Source organism: Phycodurus eques, chromosome 20 (genome assembly GCF_024500275.1).
Source record: "Phycodurus eques isolate BA_2022a chromosome 20, UOR_Pequ_1.1, whole genome shotgun sequence".
In the NCBI taxonomy this organism is placed as follows: domain Eukaryota; kingdom Metazoa; phylum Chordata; class Actinopteri; order Syngnathiformes; family Syngnathidae; genus Phycodurus; species Phycodurus eques.
Genome location: NC_084544.1, coordinates 3,980,335 through 3,995,157, shown reverse-complemented (window position 1 = coordinate 3,995,157; position 14,823 = coordinate 3,980,335). Strand labels below are relative to the sequence as shown.

General features: G+C 41.9%; 2 protein-coding genes across 3 annotated transcripts; one reads left to right on the top strand and one right to left on the bottom strand.

Moving 5' to 3' along the window:
- Nucleotides 1–163: 163 nt before the first annotated feature.
- ncaldb (neurocalcin delta b) lies at nt 164–6,927 on the bottom strand. 2 transcript variants are annotated; one of them, XM_061665575.1, is made up of 4 exons: nt 6,747–6,927; nt 3,355–3,787; nt 2,679–2,784; nt 164–2,106 (listed from the first exon to the last, which is right to left on the bottom strand). In XM_061665575.1, the coding sequence occupies exons 2-4, from the start codon at nt 3,730–3,732 to the stop codon at nt 2,012–2,014; spliced, it is 579 nt and encodes a 192-aa protein (XP_061521559.1). In that variant the 5' UTR covers nt 3,733–3,787; nt 6,747–6,927; the 3' UTR covers nt 164–2,011. The 2 variants fall into 2 exon arrangements, with proteins under 2 accessions (XP_061521559.1, XP_061521558.1); XM_061665574.1 differs by lacking the exon at nt 6,747–6,927 and adding an exon at nt 5,106–6,730.
- A 3,916-nt stretch (nt 6,928–10,843) lies between these two features.
- zgc:136493 (uncharacterized protein LOC692276 homolog) lies at nt 10,844–14,671 on the top strand. Its single transcript, XM_061665551.1, has 6 exons — nt 10,844–11,391; nt 12,493–12,871; nt 13,131–13,302; nt 13,517–13,695; nt 14,194–14,290; nt 14,370–14,671. The coding sequence occupies exons 1-6, from the start codon at nt 11,293–11,295 to the stop codon at nt 14,521–14,523; spliced, it is 1,080 nt and encodes a 359-aa protein (XP_061521535.1). The 5' UTR covers nt 10,844–11,292; the 3' UTR covers nt 14,524–14,671.
- The last annotated feature ends 152 nt before the right edge of the window (nt 14,672–14,823 follow it).

Sequence of the window (14,823 nt, the reverse complement as noted above, 5' to 3'; positions counted from 1 at the left end):
CAGTTAAACATACAGCGGGTTACATTGACCCGTTTAAATGTCTATCACTCTCGAAAAAAAAAAAGGGAAACAAAAACCATTTTATGTTTATTATCGCATATGTGTGTTTTTCTTAACAGTTCCTCCGCGTTTTTTGTTTTGTTTTTCAGAACAAACAAAAAGAGACAGTGGGCCCTTTTGTCTTTATTTAAACAACAAAATGGTCCTCCTACTCAGAAGTTAACAATACAAAATCTCCAAAACAAATACGATAGTGACATCCTCGTTTGTTCGACAGGTAACAACTGTACAGTATAAATGATGCAATACTGCGTATATATATTCTTTTGAATTAATCATCTATATTTGGCACTTTGACCACAAGATGCTTATGGGGGCGGGACCAAAAGAAATACCTAACGGCCTTTTCCACCGTCATTGTCACAGTTGTTCTCTTTTAAAGTGATTGTTTCCTTCCCACCCACCCACGCACACACACACACACACACACACACACACACACACAAACAACAACATTGTGTCTTCCCCCCAGCAGGGATGGGAAAAAAAAAAAAATACTTAAAAGTCAGTGAATGCAACACAACTGGAAATTGAAATTTGGTGCAGCTTTAAAGCGTGAAGTACAAGGAAAACAAAAAACACAGAGGACAAAAAAACAAAAACAAAAAAAAATGGTGACATAAGCAATGGTTACGGGGAAAACGTCACATCTGGTGACGCCATTTTGTGGCGTGACTGCATAGCGACAACGCACATGTGGTCCTGTCCTAGCATAAATATATGATAGTTTTTTTTTGTTTTTTTTGTCCTCTCAAGTAAAAGGAAAACCTCACATTGCAATAATTTACACTTTTTTTTTCCCAAACCTGAATTCTTCGTAAAAGAATGGAATACTACATATCCTTAAAACTGCGATTTCAGTTTTTGCGTATGTATATGTTACGTATTGAAAAATACATATAAATATACAGTTCATCCCAAAACGAGTCACCCGCTGGCCAACTTATGAGTGTATTATTTTTTTTTAGGAAAGAAATGACGCTAAAACTATTTTTTGGAATTATGAAATAATTACAAAATGTTTTTGTGTTTCTTATATACATCAGGTTGATGCAAAATGCAATCTTTTCACACTAAGAACATCAAGATATACTGGTTGGTGTGGGCCAAATGTAGCCTATTTGATTGTATTTGTATTATCATCATTATTTCAGAATGAGGACTATTGTAAAAAAAATGCAAAAATACTTGTTGAAAATAATACATATTTTTCACATTGAAAATAATTAATTGGCATTTGACAGCACGCCCGCGACCCGAGTGAGGAGAAGCGGTACGGAAAATGGATGATAGCGTATTAGATTTTGAGTTGAAAGTATATTTTTGAATGGAGTCAAAATAAATTATAACATTATTAAAAAGTCAATAAAATGATGTAAGAAATATTTGGATATCTGATCACACATTGAAAGTGATTAATGGGCCTGTCTTTCATAGGCCAATTTAAAAAATATATATATTTTTTTTTTTAAATATAAATAAATCAAATAAAATTCATCCCTTTTCGCGCAACAATCTTTGAGCATTTTGTTCAAATTCTAGAAAGAAATAAAACCTCAGAAGAACGAAAAAAGGATGTATTAATATCTCATCCTTGTAGCTCTAAACGTCCGACCAGCGTGCGACTCCTTTGGGGCTCGACCGTGTAACACGTTCCTCCCAAAACAAAATGTGCGTTCAAATGCTTCTCGCGTTGAAAAAAGAAAAACTACATTTCCCGGGATGCTCCACTTCCAGTTCTTGTCATCCATTGACTCTTTCCAAAGCAAAAAGACCAGCAGCAAACATGGATTCAGTGCAGTTCCGTACGTCTCGAATTCACTTTTTCTACAGCAATACCGTCCTTCAAAGGTGTCCTTCAAATGGTGGTATTTTTGTTGTTATTTGAATGACGAACTAACGCAAAAAAAAAAAAAAAAAAAAGAGCGAAGACGACGAGCGATCCGGCGGTCTACTGGCCGGCGCTGCTCGGGTCGCACTGCAGCAGCCGCACGATGGACGGGTCGTTCCTGGCGCCCTCCACAAACTCTTCCAAGGACAATTTACCTGAACAAAAAGAAGATGCAACGGCCTCGCGTTAGCTTATTGCTAACACACAATGCAGACGCCACAGACGGACGGGCTAACGAAACTAGCATCGATGTCGCAGTAGATGTAAGACGTAAGTAAGTTATTCTTTTTTTATTGAACAAAAACACACAACTTAGCGGAGAAAAATGCTACATTCGGAGGAAAACATGATTTTAGTAGGAAAAAAGAAACACTCTTCCGTGACATAAGTCAGAATGTTACGAGAAACACCACAACTTTACAAGACAAAATTAAGGAAAATAAAGTCTGAATTAGCAATGACAAAAATGAACAATTTTGTGCAAAATAGTCATCGGTTTGTGAGGAAAAATTGGATTTCACGAGAAAAAAGACTTAAGACTTAATATTCAGAGGGGAAAAAAGAAATTTTATGAGTAAAAGGCTGAATTGATGAATGATAATTTAATAATTAGTGATTTTGAGAGGTTTTAATTTTAACTGTTGGAATTTGGAAGAAAAGTCCTGATTTTGCAGGAGGAAAAAAAAAAACAAAATCCCTCAAAATGCTGGGGGAAAAAAAGTCTTACCATCTCGATTCGTGTCCATCTGCCTGAAGATCTTATCTGTGCGCTTCTCGGGCGTCGACTCGTCCTCGGGCATCTTCATCACCGAGGAGACCATCTTATAAATGGCCTGTGGAGAGGAGGCCGGGTTGCAGCATGTGAAAGGATGCTCACGGTCATTGTACAACTAGGCAGCAGCCACCAGAGGGCGCAATTACTGAGCGTCACACAATGCTGTTAATGGACTTCAAACATGTATTCATTGTGCTAGCAAAAGGAGCAAACAAAAAAAAAAAAAAAAAAAAAAAAAAAAAAAGTTATTTATGTGATGTGTCTGAGTCACGTCTGTTTTTATTCGACCTAAGATAATACAAGCACGACTATACTCCCGAGTTCCGCTTTTCACTCTTAACGTTATTGAAAAATCGACGATTGACAGTTATTCATCGATTCATAATCATCGTCTGCATGGCAACGCATCTACGGATCAATCGTTTCTCTCATCCCTATCCAAGAACCGAAACAAACATGGATGTGTACTGCTATTGGCTCCAAACAAGTGAGAAAAGTGGTGGGTCATGCTCCCAAAACAGCGCACAGCAGCTGGATGTGGCGCTGAGTCAAGCTGAGGACAAGCGGCGGCGCGGTTGGTTCCGGAAGCAAAACACCGCAGGAAGCGCGCAAGACACAGCAGACTCACCGTGACAATCTCCAGCATCTCCGCCTTGCTGATGTAGCCGTTGCCGTCCAGGTCGTACATGCTGAAGGCCCACTTGAGCTTCTGGTCCAGGCGGCCGCGGGACGTGACGCTCAGCGCGATGATGAACTCCCGGAAGTCGATGGTGCTGTCGCCGTTGGCGTCGAACGTGCGGAAGACGTGCTCGGCGAACTTGCCGGCGTCGCCGTACGGGAAGAAGTTGGCGTAGATCTTCTTGAACTCCTCCATGGACAGGGCGCCGCTGGGGCAGTCCCGCAGGAAGCCCTTGTACCACTCTGTGATCTCGTGCTCGGTGAAGTCGGTGTTCTCCATCAGGTCCTGCATGACGTCGGGACGGAGCTTGCTGTTCTGTTTCCCCATGGCTGACGGCGAACGTGACGATGCGTAGCGAGAGGGCGGCGGCCTTTTCAGACGGCTGAAAGAAGCGGCGAGAACCTCGTGAGGGAGCATACGAATGCGCCGACGGTAGCTACATCCATAATAATGATTCGATTGTCAAGAATTAGGTTGATTTGATCTCAGCTAGTTTGAAAGTCGACTTGGATGAAGCGCATTTGTTTTTAGTTTGTTCCCGACAAGAGTTGCACGGAGAGCTGAGCTGAGCATCCCTCAGAGCAGACGCCAGAAGTAACCAGGCTATTTCTGCCCCCGCTAAGACTCTTACGTGAACTTGTGGGACAAACTAGACCCGGTTATGTAACCGCGGCTTTTTCCCCGAGACGGACACGAGGGGCGCTCACGCGGTCCGGCCACGTCCCGCTGGCGTGGACCACCTCTTGAGGTGGAAGGTGCGGCACCACGTCAGCCAGGTTCATGAAGGCAAGACTTTGACTTTGAAGACCTGAAATGTTTGAGACCCTTGACAGCCTCAACTCAGCCGAATAAAATGATCAGTTAAAAGATTCCAAGAGCTGCAAATGACCTTGGGAACTTATTAATGAGCGTAATGAAACCAACGAATGATAAATTGGACATTTAGTTTATTGAATGTGCATTCCGGTTTTTTTTCCACTTTGATTACGGACTTTGCGTCTTTCTCTGAACATCTTGTACGCCTCTTACATCATGAGCAGGAGCCTCCATTTATATCCCGCAGGTAAATCCTAACCGAGGAGCACCAGAGTTAATCCCCCCTCGAAAGCGAGAGGAGGGTGGCGAACGCGTGGCAAGGAGGAAGACGACCAACTGCACGTGATACGGTCTCTGTCGGGAGATGAGCGTTCGAGTCTGCTTGGTCCTGTCTCGCAGAAGACACATCATGAAATTACAAAGTCAACTGTTGAAGGGGTTAACGGCGAGGGGGAAGAAGCTGTCGGAATAAAACGAGTAAATGCTGCATCTGTTTTGAAAGCCGGAAACGGCTTCAATCTAAAATAATCCAAAAGAAAAACAGTAAAGTTCATCCCTGCACCATTCGTAACCTCAACATGTCGTACGTACCTCGTGACCGCCGTAAATAACTAACTCATGGTATCGTGCTATGATATTTTTTGCACCGATAACGATAACCTTCCCGATACAGCGATTGAGCAACGAGGCCTGAGAACTGATCTGAACATCGACATGAGACTCGATTCAGCTGAGTTGCAGCTTCCTCTACACGGGCGCAAACTGAACAGATCAAACGGCGAGATAGCGCCACTCCCGCCTCTTCAATTGCATGAATACCACTTCCTGTGTCACTTCCCGCCGCTCGCCGCTCGACACACGCACACACACACACGCACACACACCTTTTGTCTCACGTCGACCGACGACGGCGTGCCAACACTCGCTGCTCTTAACCAAGCGAGCGGTCCCTCCGTCCGGCCGTCGTCAAGACGGAGACGACACGCCTTCGCGCTGTCAAGCGTTGTCACGTTGGAGGATTGTCGCGACAGAGGCGCCATTACGAGGCCAGAAAAGCGTCATCGGCAAGCCAGGCGAGCAGAGCGCCGATTGGACAAACAGCGGCGGCGGCGGCAAGCTGCCGGCGAGGTGCACAAAGAGAGCCCTGTTTGTTTGAAACGTGTCGAGGTCTACGGAACTAGAGGCCTAACCAGATCCCAGGGAACAGCAGACCAGATGAGTACCAATAAGCAGACCATAACTGAAACCGACAGTTGCACGCCACGACGCAAAATAGAGCCGACGCTCAGATTGAGCTCAATTTGCCATCTTGAAGTGTTCGGAGGCCCGCTTCCAAGGGGGCTATTGTCTCTCTCTCGGCTCCGCCCGCGCTGTCCCTGGGTTGGCTTTTTGGTTTTGCGTGGGTGTTCCGGACATCCTATTTAACTTTGGTTATGTTTCTAGGGTTACGATGTTAGTTTCTGGCTTACTATTTTCAGTTTGTACAAAACTGCGTCATCGGCATCAGTGGAGTCGACCTCCTGCGAGCTGCAGCAGCCAATTTATTAGGTGGACCTTCGCAATCGGGAAATTTGGGGCACATATTGGGTTCGAGGGCCGCTCCATGATGGGGGAAAATAGCGAAAATGCATCGTGCTGAAAATGTTTTGTCGACCACCCACGACTTATTTGCTTTCTATATTTTCAATAATTATATGTTAATTCTATTTTTGTTGTTTGTATTTTTACGATTCCATTTAGGGTGGCTTCAGAGGCTGTTTTGGGAGCTAAGACTAATTAAACACAACTACATACAACAAAACCTTTTTTTTTTTGGGGGGGGGGGCTTAAGATCTTTTTAGGGGGGCTTCACCCCCACCAAAATAAGCTTAGCGACGCCACTGCCAATGGACAATTCAGTCTTCGATGAAGCTTAGCATGTTTTGGGAATGTGAGACGAAGTTGGAGAAAACGAAGAAACCCCAAGCAAGCACATGGGAGAGGACATGCAAACTCCACAGCGAGAGATTCGAACCCCGAACTTCATAACTGTAAGGCAGATGCCACTCGCTACTTGCGCACTGTGTTAGCATAAATAATATGACGCAATGATTGTACATTTGTACTCTGCGGTTTGATTTGTTTTTACAGCACAGGAAGTGATACATTGACAGCTCGGTTTAAAAAAAAAACAAAAAAACAACTGCATCCATTTTGTGGACCCTTGTACGATCTCAAAGACTAAAAGCGATTTGTTATATCACGTTTTGGGATGGCTTTTGTCCAAATATGTTCACACTAAACTAACACATACGCTAATTTATTGGGAAAGTATAAAGCATGGCTCCCATTGTGGGGGGTGGGCTTCATAAAATACTGTTAAGAGGAGCAGCCTCATCCGATTAGTCCGAAGTAGCTCAAGCTTTATCCGCTGCGAGAAACGCTTTATCGTAGGGCAGGAAATTGATCGAAGTTTGCGTCGACCTGTTTAGCGTACCTGTGTAATAACAAAAGTGCCAGGAAGCTAGCAAAGTGGTTCAACTTACCTCGCTTCCAAGTCGCTATTTTTGTAAAAAAAAAAAAAAAAAAAAAAAAGTCTCTTTAGCGGCCCATAACCCGATGGGTGAAAAACAAACAAAACAAAAAATAAATAAACACAACGAAATCCGAGGCGACGACAGATCGCGAGAAGCCACGGAGGAAGCTGCGGTTCCCCGGCGGGGTCAGGGTACAAACTCCGGCTCTAGTTGTTCGCTTGTGAGGGGCGGACGGCGCTTGCGAGCTCGGCAAGCCTCGAGGAGTGACGTCAAAGCCATTAGGTCACATGGTCAGAAGGCGGCCAATGGTTATCTGGGGGGGGGGGGGCGTTGGCATGGCAACACAATACCCACTGAGTTGAGTCGTGGACACTCGTCGGACAAAGCATTAGGTACACCTGTAATAATGTTATGCGATCGAGTTACAAGGAGCTGTGCGAAGAATTTTGCCGATACAAAAACTCTCATTTAGGTATTGTTTTAAAATCAAAGCTGTTTCATATATTTTGAGCGAGAGATTAAAAAATATTAGTTCTTTGTTAAGATTTAAACATTTACTTATCAATAATATAATAATACATATGAATGCATGTTTTAGCACTGTGTGGATTTTAATTACATTTTTAGCACTTCCTTAACTACAGTTTTTTTTTATTTTTTATTTACATAAATTACTTTATGACTAGTACTGCCGAGTAATTATTTATTTTTTAATTTTATTTTATGTTATCCACGTTTAGACTAAGCACATTGAAGGAAATATTGCAATTTTTATTTTTGGATGATTGTTTAATTTTCTAAAAAAAAGAAAAATCCTGAATTTAAAAAATTAGTTTTGCAACCTTGCGTGATTTTATTTGTTTGAATTTTTGAACGCAATACTTATTTTCTCAGCATTGTGTGATTTTTTTGTTTTGTTTTGTTTTTTTGTTTTCTTTTCTTTCAGAATTGCACGTTTGATTTTTTTGTTATTTTTGACCAGCATGTCTGTGATTTTATTGATTTACTCTTTTTTTTTTCAGCATTGAATGAAGTTTAATTACTGAAACCTTTGTTATTTATTTTAAGCATGACATGATTTTAAATTTTTGGGGGGGTTATTTTTTTTAGCATTGCATGATTTCTTTGAATTTTATTTGTGTGTGTGTTTTTTTTTTTTTTTTTTTTTTAGCATTGCATGCTGAAGCCGAGGGAGCTGCTAATGACAGTCACCAGCCTCTTGGTACGCTACATGTGTCCTCATGCATGCACATTTGGAGCCACGCTTTGCCTTCGCCTTAAGATGATTAGCGGGACACAAAGCCACCGGGGCTTATTCAGCTGCTGTTCTCGGTCGTGTTTTCTTAATTGCCTTAGGAAGAAACACTTAGAAACAGCACTCCCTCCCTTCTGCCGAGTCAGCAGGTTGACCGCCATGATACCTCGAATGCTCTTCGGGGATGAGTCATGTTCTTTGCCTTCAAAAAGTCCTTTGCCAGACGGCAACCGAAGTCCAATAGCTGATCGCAACATGAAGGGAAGTCAGATCTCAAAGCAATAGAGCTTTCCTCACCTGGCCGTACTTTCTATATTCCGCCAACGAACAAGCCTTGTGATCATGCCCTGCAATTTGTTTACAGTTACAGAGAGCGTGGATTTTTAATCTGTCACGGGTAGACGTGGAGGTAGATGTATTTTTTTTCTTTGTTGTCTTGAGCTAATTCAGCATTTTTTTGGGGTTTGTCAGGTGGTTTGTATAAAGTTTTTTTCACACTGTCCCAAGTTGTCAAAGCGGATATTGTCAGGCGCATGCACACATAGACCTCATAGTGGTGCTCAAGCACATGCCCTTTTGACCCTGATGGGAAAAAAAAAGTGACTTTTATTTTGCTGCAGCCCATTTTTCTTCATTTAAAAAGAAATTCCCCTCTCTGTCATCAGTTCCGCCCAAAGTGTTTTCATATTTGAGGGGTATTTATTGACAGCCACATCCCCATTTATAAGAAGGTGTCTGCACTTGTGCAACCATTTCAGTTAAATATATACTACTGTTCTTTCTAAATTGTATGAATAATTTTGACATTGGGTACCCCTATTGTTTGACTTGAGTACCTCTTCCCAAAAATATTTGTGCACATGCTTGGCTGCTGTATGGTATATATATATATATTTTTTTTTTTTCATGTGTACTTTTTTCATAGTTTTTACTTTTGTACTTGAGTACAGACGTTGAATCAGTACTTCTACATTTCCCAGAGTCTTTTATTAAAACTAAATAAATAAATAAATAAATCAAGAGTGTGAGTACTTCCGCTACGCGGTGTAAACAAAGCGAGCGCGGCGAGGCAGCCCCATGGCAGCGCACGGGCGCCGTCGTTAGGTAACAGCGGCTTTCGGGGGGCTGGAGGCACGGTGAGGCCACCGATCTGCCACCGTGCTCTTGCGATTATCTCTTACCTAACCGCTCAGTGTCGACCTTGGACCGCCTCCAGTGGTGGCCATTCACTGCCTTGAGATCTCATTGAACACACCGTGAGACTCAACGCAAAACAAAAGACAAAAAGCGCTTTCTTGCTTTTCCAATGCGCCATATTTATACGCTATGCACCGATGAAATCACTTAAGAGGAAAAAAAACATCTCCCGGATAACTGTAATAACTGTATTCCATCAAATAGTGGCCAGAAGGGCGTTATTTTACTCCCTTTTTGGGTGCCTCGGTAGGTGCTGCTGTTTTGGTTCGCAAAAGACTTCTAATGTGCTCAGGAGTTGTCTGTGAACTACACCGTCTACTGTGTGAACAGCATACCGGAACAACCGAGAGTCACTGGCCACGCCCCTTTGTCTTGAAAGCACCTCACGCCAGCATCTCATTATCCGCGACTTTTTACGGGCCTCGGTGAGTGCTGCTGTTTTGGTTAGCGACCTGAGGGGTTGTGTGCGACTGGGATAACGCCCGAGCTGACATGTTACTTCACCGCTGCGGTCGCCGTGCGTCACCGTTGGCGGACTTAACGGTTGATCTTGACCGGATTACAGGTGACTTTAGTCTCAAGCGGGGACAAGTTGAGCGGCGGCGTGTTGAGCTTCACCGCAGGGACCCGTTAAATTAAATTTGCCGTGGATTAAAACTAGTAAAATGAATAAAGTTGAATATATATTTATATGATTATTATAATTATTATTATTTATTGTTTTATTTGTAATCGTATGACGCGTCAGCACCATTTTCGAGGCTTCAATCCACAGATCAATGTGTTACTGCCACCTAGTGGTGAAATACTCTCATGCAGGGCCTGATGTACACGGACTAATTAGAGCCATGTTGTATATTATGCATTTTATTCATAATTTAAAAGGTTTCAGAGGTATCTTAACAACATGATGTGTATTGATGTTCGCATTATGATATAAAATCAGTCCAAAATGTTCTTTCTCTTGTTTAAAGCTAGTACGATCAATTTATATGCTATGTACATATTTTTAAATATTGTTTGTTGCAGTCGCTTGAAAGTGGCTTTAGGTCCGCTGTTGTTCCCTCATAGTCATATTTTCATCAACAAGCAGCTGTCAGAAGATTTATTTTATTTTATTTTATTTTGTATTCAAACAATTTTTAAAAAAAGTACCTTTTCCAAAAGATGAAGTTTATTATAGATCAGGTTTGGAAGTGTACTGTATGTACAGTAATTTATGTTGATTCAATTGATTTAAACAGCAATTTCTCTGTTTTTGATCAAATATAACACGGAGCCAGTATTTACTTTGTGTCACTACACCACATATATGAGTCAAGTTTACATTTTGCTTCCTGCGAACCACACTGGGGGGGGAAAAATGAAACATTGGATGAACTTTAGACAAAATAAAAGTCACACCTAATGTTTCAGCTTTGACTCATGTGAACAATTCATTTGGTACCACCTGAAAATTTAAACTTAAAGAAAGCTAATTTGTTAAGGTGAAACAACCCAATTATTTCGATTGGTTTTAATAATAATAAGTTGGCTTTATTACTTCTTACTTTCAATTTAACCTGAATTTTGAAGTCGTACCGTCTTGCTCAATTTCTGTCTCTACAGTCTTGACAGGTTACAGGTTGGACTTGTTTTTGTTTTTTGTTTTTCTCCCCTGCAAAGCTGAGCCAAACGCTTCAGAGTGTTACAACACAAGGATGCCAGGAGGCACATTGCTGTATTTGTCGTTGTTGTTTACTATTTTTAATATGACCCAGGGTCTTTTAATTGATGACAAATTAACCTAGCAGCCGCCATGGCAAATGTGTTTTTCCACGGTGTGAGGAGAAGACTTTGGAGACCAGTGACGGTGTTGAGGACCTTTCAGGTAAAGAGCAGGCATCAACACAACAAGGTAATGATCCTTTATAATAATTTTTTTTTAATTTTTTTATTTTGTTATTTTTGTTATGTTTTGTTATGCAAAGCTGAGCCAAACGCTTCAGAGTGTTACAACACAAGGATGCCAGGAGGCACATTGCTGTATTTGTCGTTGTTGTTTACTATTTTTAATATGACCCAAGGTCTTTTAATTGATGACAAATTAACCTAGCAGCCGCCATGGCAAATGTGTTTTTCCACGGTGTGAGGAGAAGACTTTGGAGACCAGTGACGGTGTTGAGGACCTTTCAGGTAAAGAGCAGGCATCAACACAACAAGGTAATGATCCTTTATAATAATTTTTTTTTTCTTTTTTACTCAACCGATATGCATTGAGTTGGTCAATTTGCAAATGTTGTCCGAGAGAGAAATAATACAGTATACTTCGATGTATCTAGCAAAAAAAGACACGAGAGGGCATTTTAACTAGTTGGCATGTTTTTTTCAACAACATTTGATGTCTAAAATGTCACGCGAAAATTAAATTCAGCAGTTTTCGTGATATTTTAAACCACAAAACTATTGCTAGATGACTAAACTGGTGGTTCAAAGTTCACTGCCTTCAACTGGGAACCATCGTGTGCTTGCTTTGACCGGTAAATGTCCAACATTGAATCTAACCACAATTATGAACCTGTTCCAGCCTTACTTTCTTCATTTGTCCACAAACGTGCATCATTTTTAGAGTGTGGGATGAAATATAGAGATGACACATGATACATGTTTGATAAATTGTCCTATTTTCCTGACAAGAAAAATTCCATGAGCCTGTGAGCACTAGGGTTGGCGAACTCAATTTCTGTCAAAGAGAAGGCATATCTTTCAAATGACTTCTTGTCTAAATCAAGGTTGAGTTAAAATTGTGACATATAGGGTGCAGTCCACGATTGCGCTCTTTCGAAATCATCAGCAACAAACCGTTTCAAAATGGCCCCGTTCCACGAAACCAGGCTCACTCTCGGCAAAACGGAGGTAAAAAAAAAACCAAAAAAAACAGGTAAAACACATTCTATAAAAACACCAATAACCAAAAAGATTGAGTAAAAAAAAAAAAAAAAAACGTAAAAATAGAAAAGTCATTTCATAAAAATATCAAAATGATGTGAATAATGATTAGTTTTTCAAAGTAAAACAAAATGTAAACATGATTAAAGATATAACATTTAAGTAAAAAGGTAAAAAAAAAAAAAAAAAAAAAACTAATAATTCATTTTTAAAAAAGAGTACAAATGGAAAACATAAGTCAAAACTTAAAGATGATGAGGCAAAAGCATTAAAGTGATTAAGTAAAAACCTAAAATCCGTATTTGCTAAAGATGTAAAAATGATTCGGTACGTAGAGGTATTTCTCAACTTTACGGCCACTCTTTTTGTTTGCAGGCGATGGACGGCGACAAACCTTGGGCTCTGATCTCCGAGGTGGGCGAGCAGGGCATCCTGGAGCAGGCCATGGACATACTGAGGCAGCACTTCAGCGTCGTGCGCCACCAGGACTTCCTGAATGACCCGGGCCTACATGGCCCCAAAATCCAGGCCCTGTTTATGTGGATGAAGCTTCCGGAGCCCACGCCGGCGCTGCTCGCCTCACTCCCGGCGCTCAAGGTGATTGCCAGCGGAGGAGCTGGCTACGACCACCTGGACCTGCCCTACATCGCCCGCATGGGGGTGAAGGTGGCCAACACGCCTGGGGTGGTCAGTGACAGCACGGCGGATATGGCCATGGGGCTCCTTCTCGCGTCGGCGCGCAACATTGTTGAAGGTGATCATCAGTCCTCAGTCAGTATGAAGCAATTAAGTCACATACTGTATGCGAGGCTTACAGTTATGTAAGAATGTACAGAAATTACTCTATGATTATATAAGAATACTCACAAGCATATAGTCTTTATCCTCTGCAAAGAATGACTAATATTTCTGCGACTTACTGAGCAATTATGAAGGACACGGTCATACTATAGACTATATCCATATGTCTGTATGTGTATTATCATTTGAATTGCATCTGAGTGTCTTTGCAGGTCATCAAATGATGATGGACCCCAAGACCACCACGTTGCCGCAGTGGATAGGTAGCGTTGAGGTGTCGGGGTCCACTCTAGGGATCATCGGAATGGGAAAGATTGGGTGCAAAATCGCTCAGCGGGCCAAGGGATTTGACATGAAGATTCTCTACTACAACAGAAACAGAAGGTCCATAAAAAAAAAACCCAAAAAAAAACATCTCCCTCAAATCGACGCCTCCTTTACCTCCATCAGGAAACAAAACGCGCAGTAAATGCAATTACCTCAGTTCTTAGAAGGACGTTAAATAGAACAAATGGATATCTCCCCTCTAATACAAGCGTCAACCACATCTGCAGTTGAGTAAATACACACCCTTGCCACAATAATTTGTCTCACTCAGGAGCGTGGAAGAGGAGCAGGCGTTGGGGGCCAGCTACTGCGAGAACTTGGCCGACCTGCTGGGCCGCTCTGACTTCGTGATGGTGGCCGTGTGCCTGACGCCCGAGACCACCGGCCTCATCGGTGCCAAGGAGCTGGCCTTGATGAAGCCCGCCGCCACGCTGGTCAACATCAGCAGGGGTAGGGAGGGAGACCCCGCCCACTCATATTTGTGTATAGCACATAGCGTAGTAAATAGTTTACATTTAGACAAAAGTAGTGCTTTGGCACCATCTTGTGCCATCTTGGTTTCAAGGAACAATGTCGACAGAAGTTGCGGAGCTTTGGACTTAGACAAAATTATATGGTTTGGTTGAACATTTTGGTGTTTTAATATACAATATTTACTTCTCTTTATTTTTATGCGTTTATTTGTACAGTAAACTTCAATTGGGAGAGAGAAACAGCTTGAAGCAAGCACGCTTCACCTCTTATTTGGAGAACTGTGAGCGAGAATCTTTTTGTTTCCTCAGTGATGTTATACACGAGTTGAGAACAGTTGCTAAGCAACACTTGGTCTCTCGAGATCAGGAATTTTCATCTATCATGAGTTGGGTCTGAAATGCATGCCCTTACAATAAAGGGAGTTACTGTATTGTTAAAACAAAAAAAAATTAAAAAAGGAACCTGTTTGTTCAGGTCAGGTGGTGGACCAGGACGTGTTGGTTAAGGCTCTGCAGTCCTGGACCATACGGGCCGCTGCCCTGGATGTGACTCATCCCGAACCTCTACCAAGGTTCTAACTCTTAACCACACCATCTCAAATGGAGGTTGTAAGTGTCTTACATATAATAACATTCCCCCATTCTACCTAGGGATCATCCTCTCCTCGGGCTTCCCAATGTGCTGATCACCCCTCACTTTGGCACCAATACCATCACCACCATAAGGAAGATGGTGCAGAAGATGGTCGACAACGCCCTGGCTGCCATGAAAGGAGAATCTATGCCCGATGAATTAAAATGCTGAATATTAGACCAGCATTTCCCCAACCTTTATTAAGCCAAGGCACATATGTTATTTTACTATATATACACAAAACCGACTGATAGCACTAATCTATACTTTGTGTAGTCAAGTGTATTTATGATTCGAAAATAAATCATTTTAAACATTTTGTATGTTTTCACAGTTTTTCTGTTTTTGTTTACAATGTATGTTTAAACAAACAGTATTTACAGTGGAGATACTGACGTCACCGAACGTAAAATCTTTGCCACAGTGCGGCCTACTAACATGTGCCTGTCTAAAAATACTTTCTGGAGGGGG

What these genes read in the sequence shown, in the direction of transcription:
- ncaldb (XM_061665575.1), bottom strand. Translation starts at nt 3,732, where the DNA reads ATGGGGAAACAGAACAGCAAGCTCCGTCCCGACGTCATGCAGGACCTG. An exon ending in AGATGCTGGAGATTGTCACG is followed by an intron (nt 2,785 to 3,354) that starts GTGAGTCTGCTG and finishes TCCTCTCCACAG; the next exon opens with GCCATTTATAAGATGGTCTC. An exon ending in GATGGACACGAATCGAGATG is followed by an intron (nt 2,107 to 2,678) that starts GTAAGACTTTTT and finishes CTTTTTGTTCAG; the next exon opens with GTAAATTGTCCTTGGAAGAG.
- zgc:136493 (XM_061665551.1), top strand. Translation starts at nt 11,293, where the DNA reads ATGGCAAATGTGTTTTTCCACGGTGTGAGGAGAAGACTTTGGAGACCA. An exon ending in TACTACAACAGAAACAGAAG is followed by an intron (nt 13,303 to 13,516) that starts GTCCATAAAAAA and finishes TGTCTCACTCAG; the next exon opens with GAGCGTGGAAGAGGAGCAGG. An exon ending in GCTGGTCAACATCAGCAGGG is followed by an intron (nt 13,696 to 14,193) that starts GTAGGGAGGGAG and finishes CTGTTTGTTCAG; the next exon opens with GTCAGGTGGTGGACCAGGAC.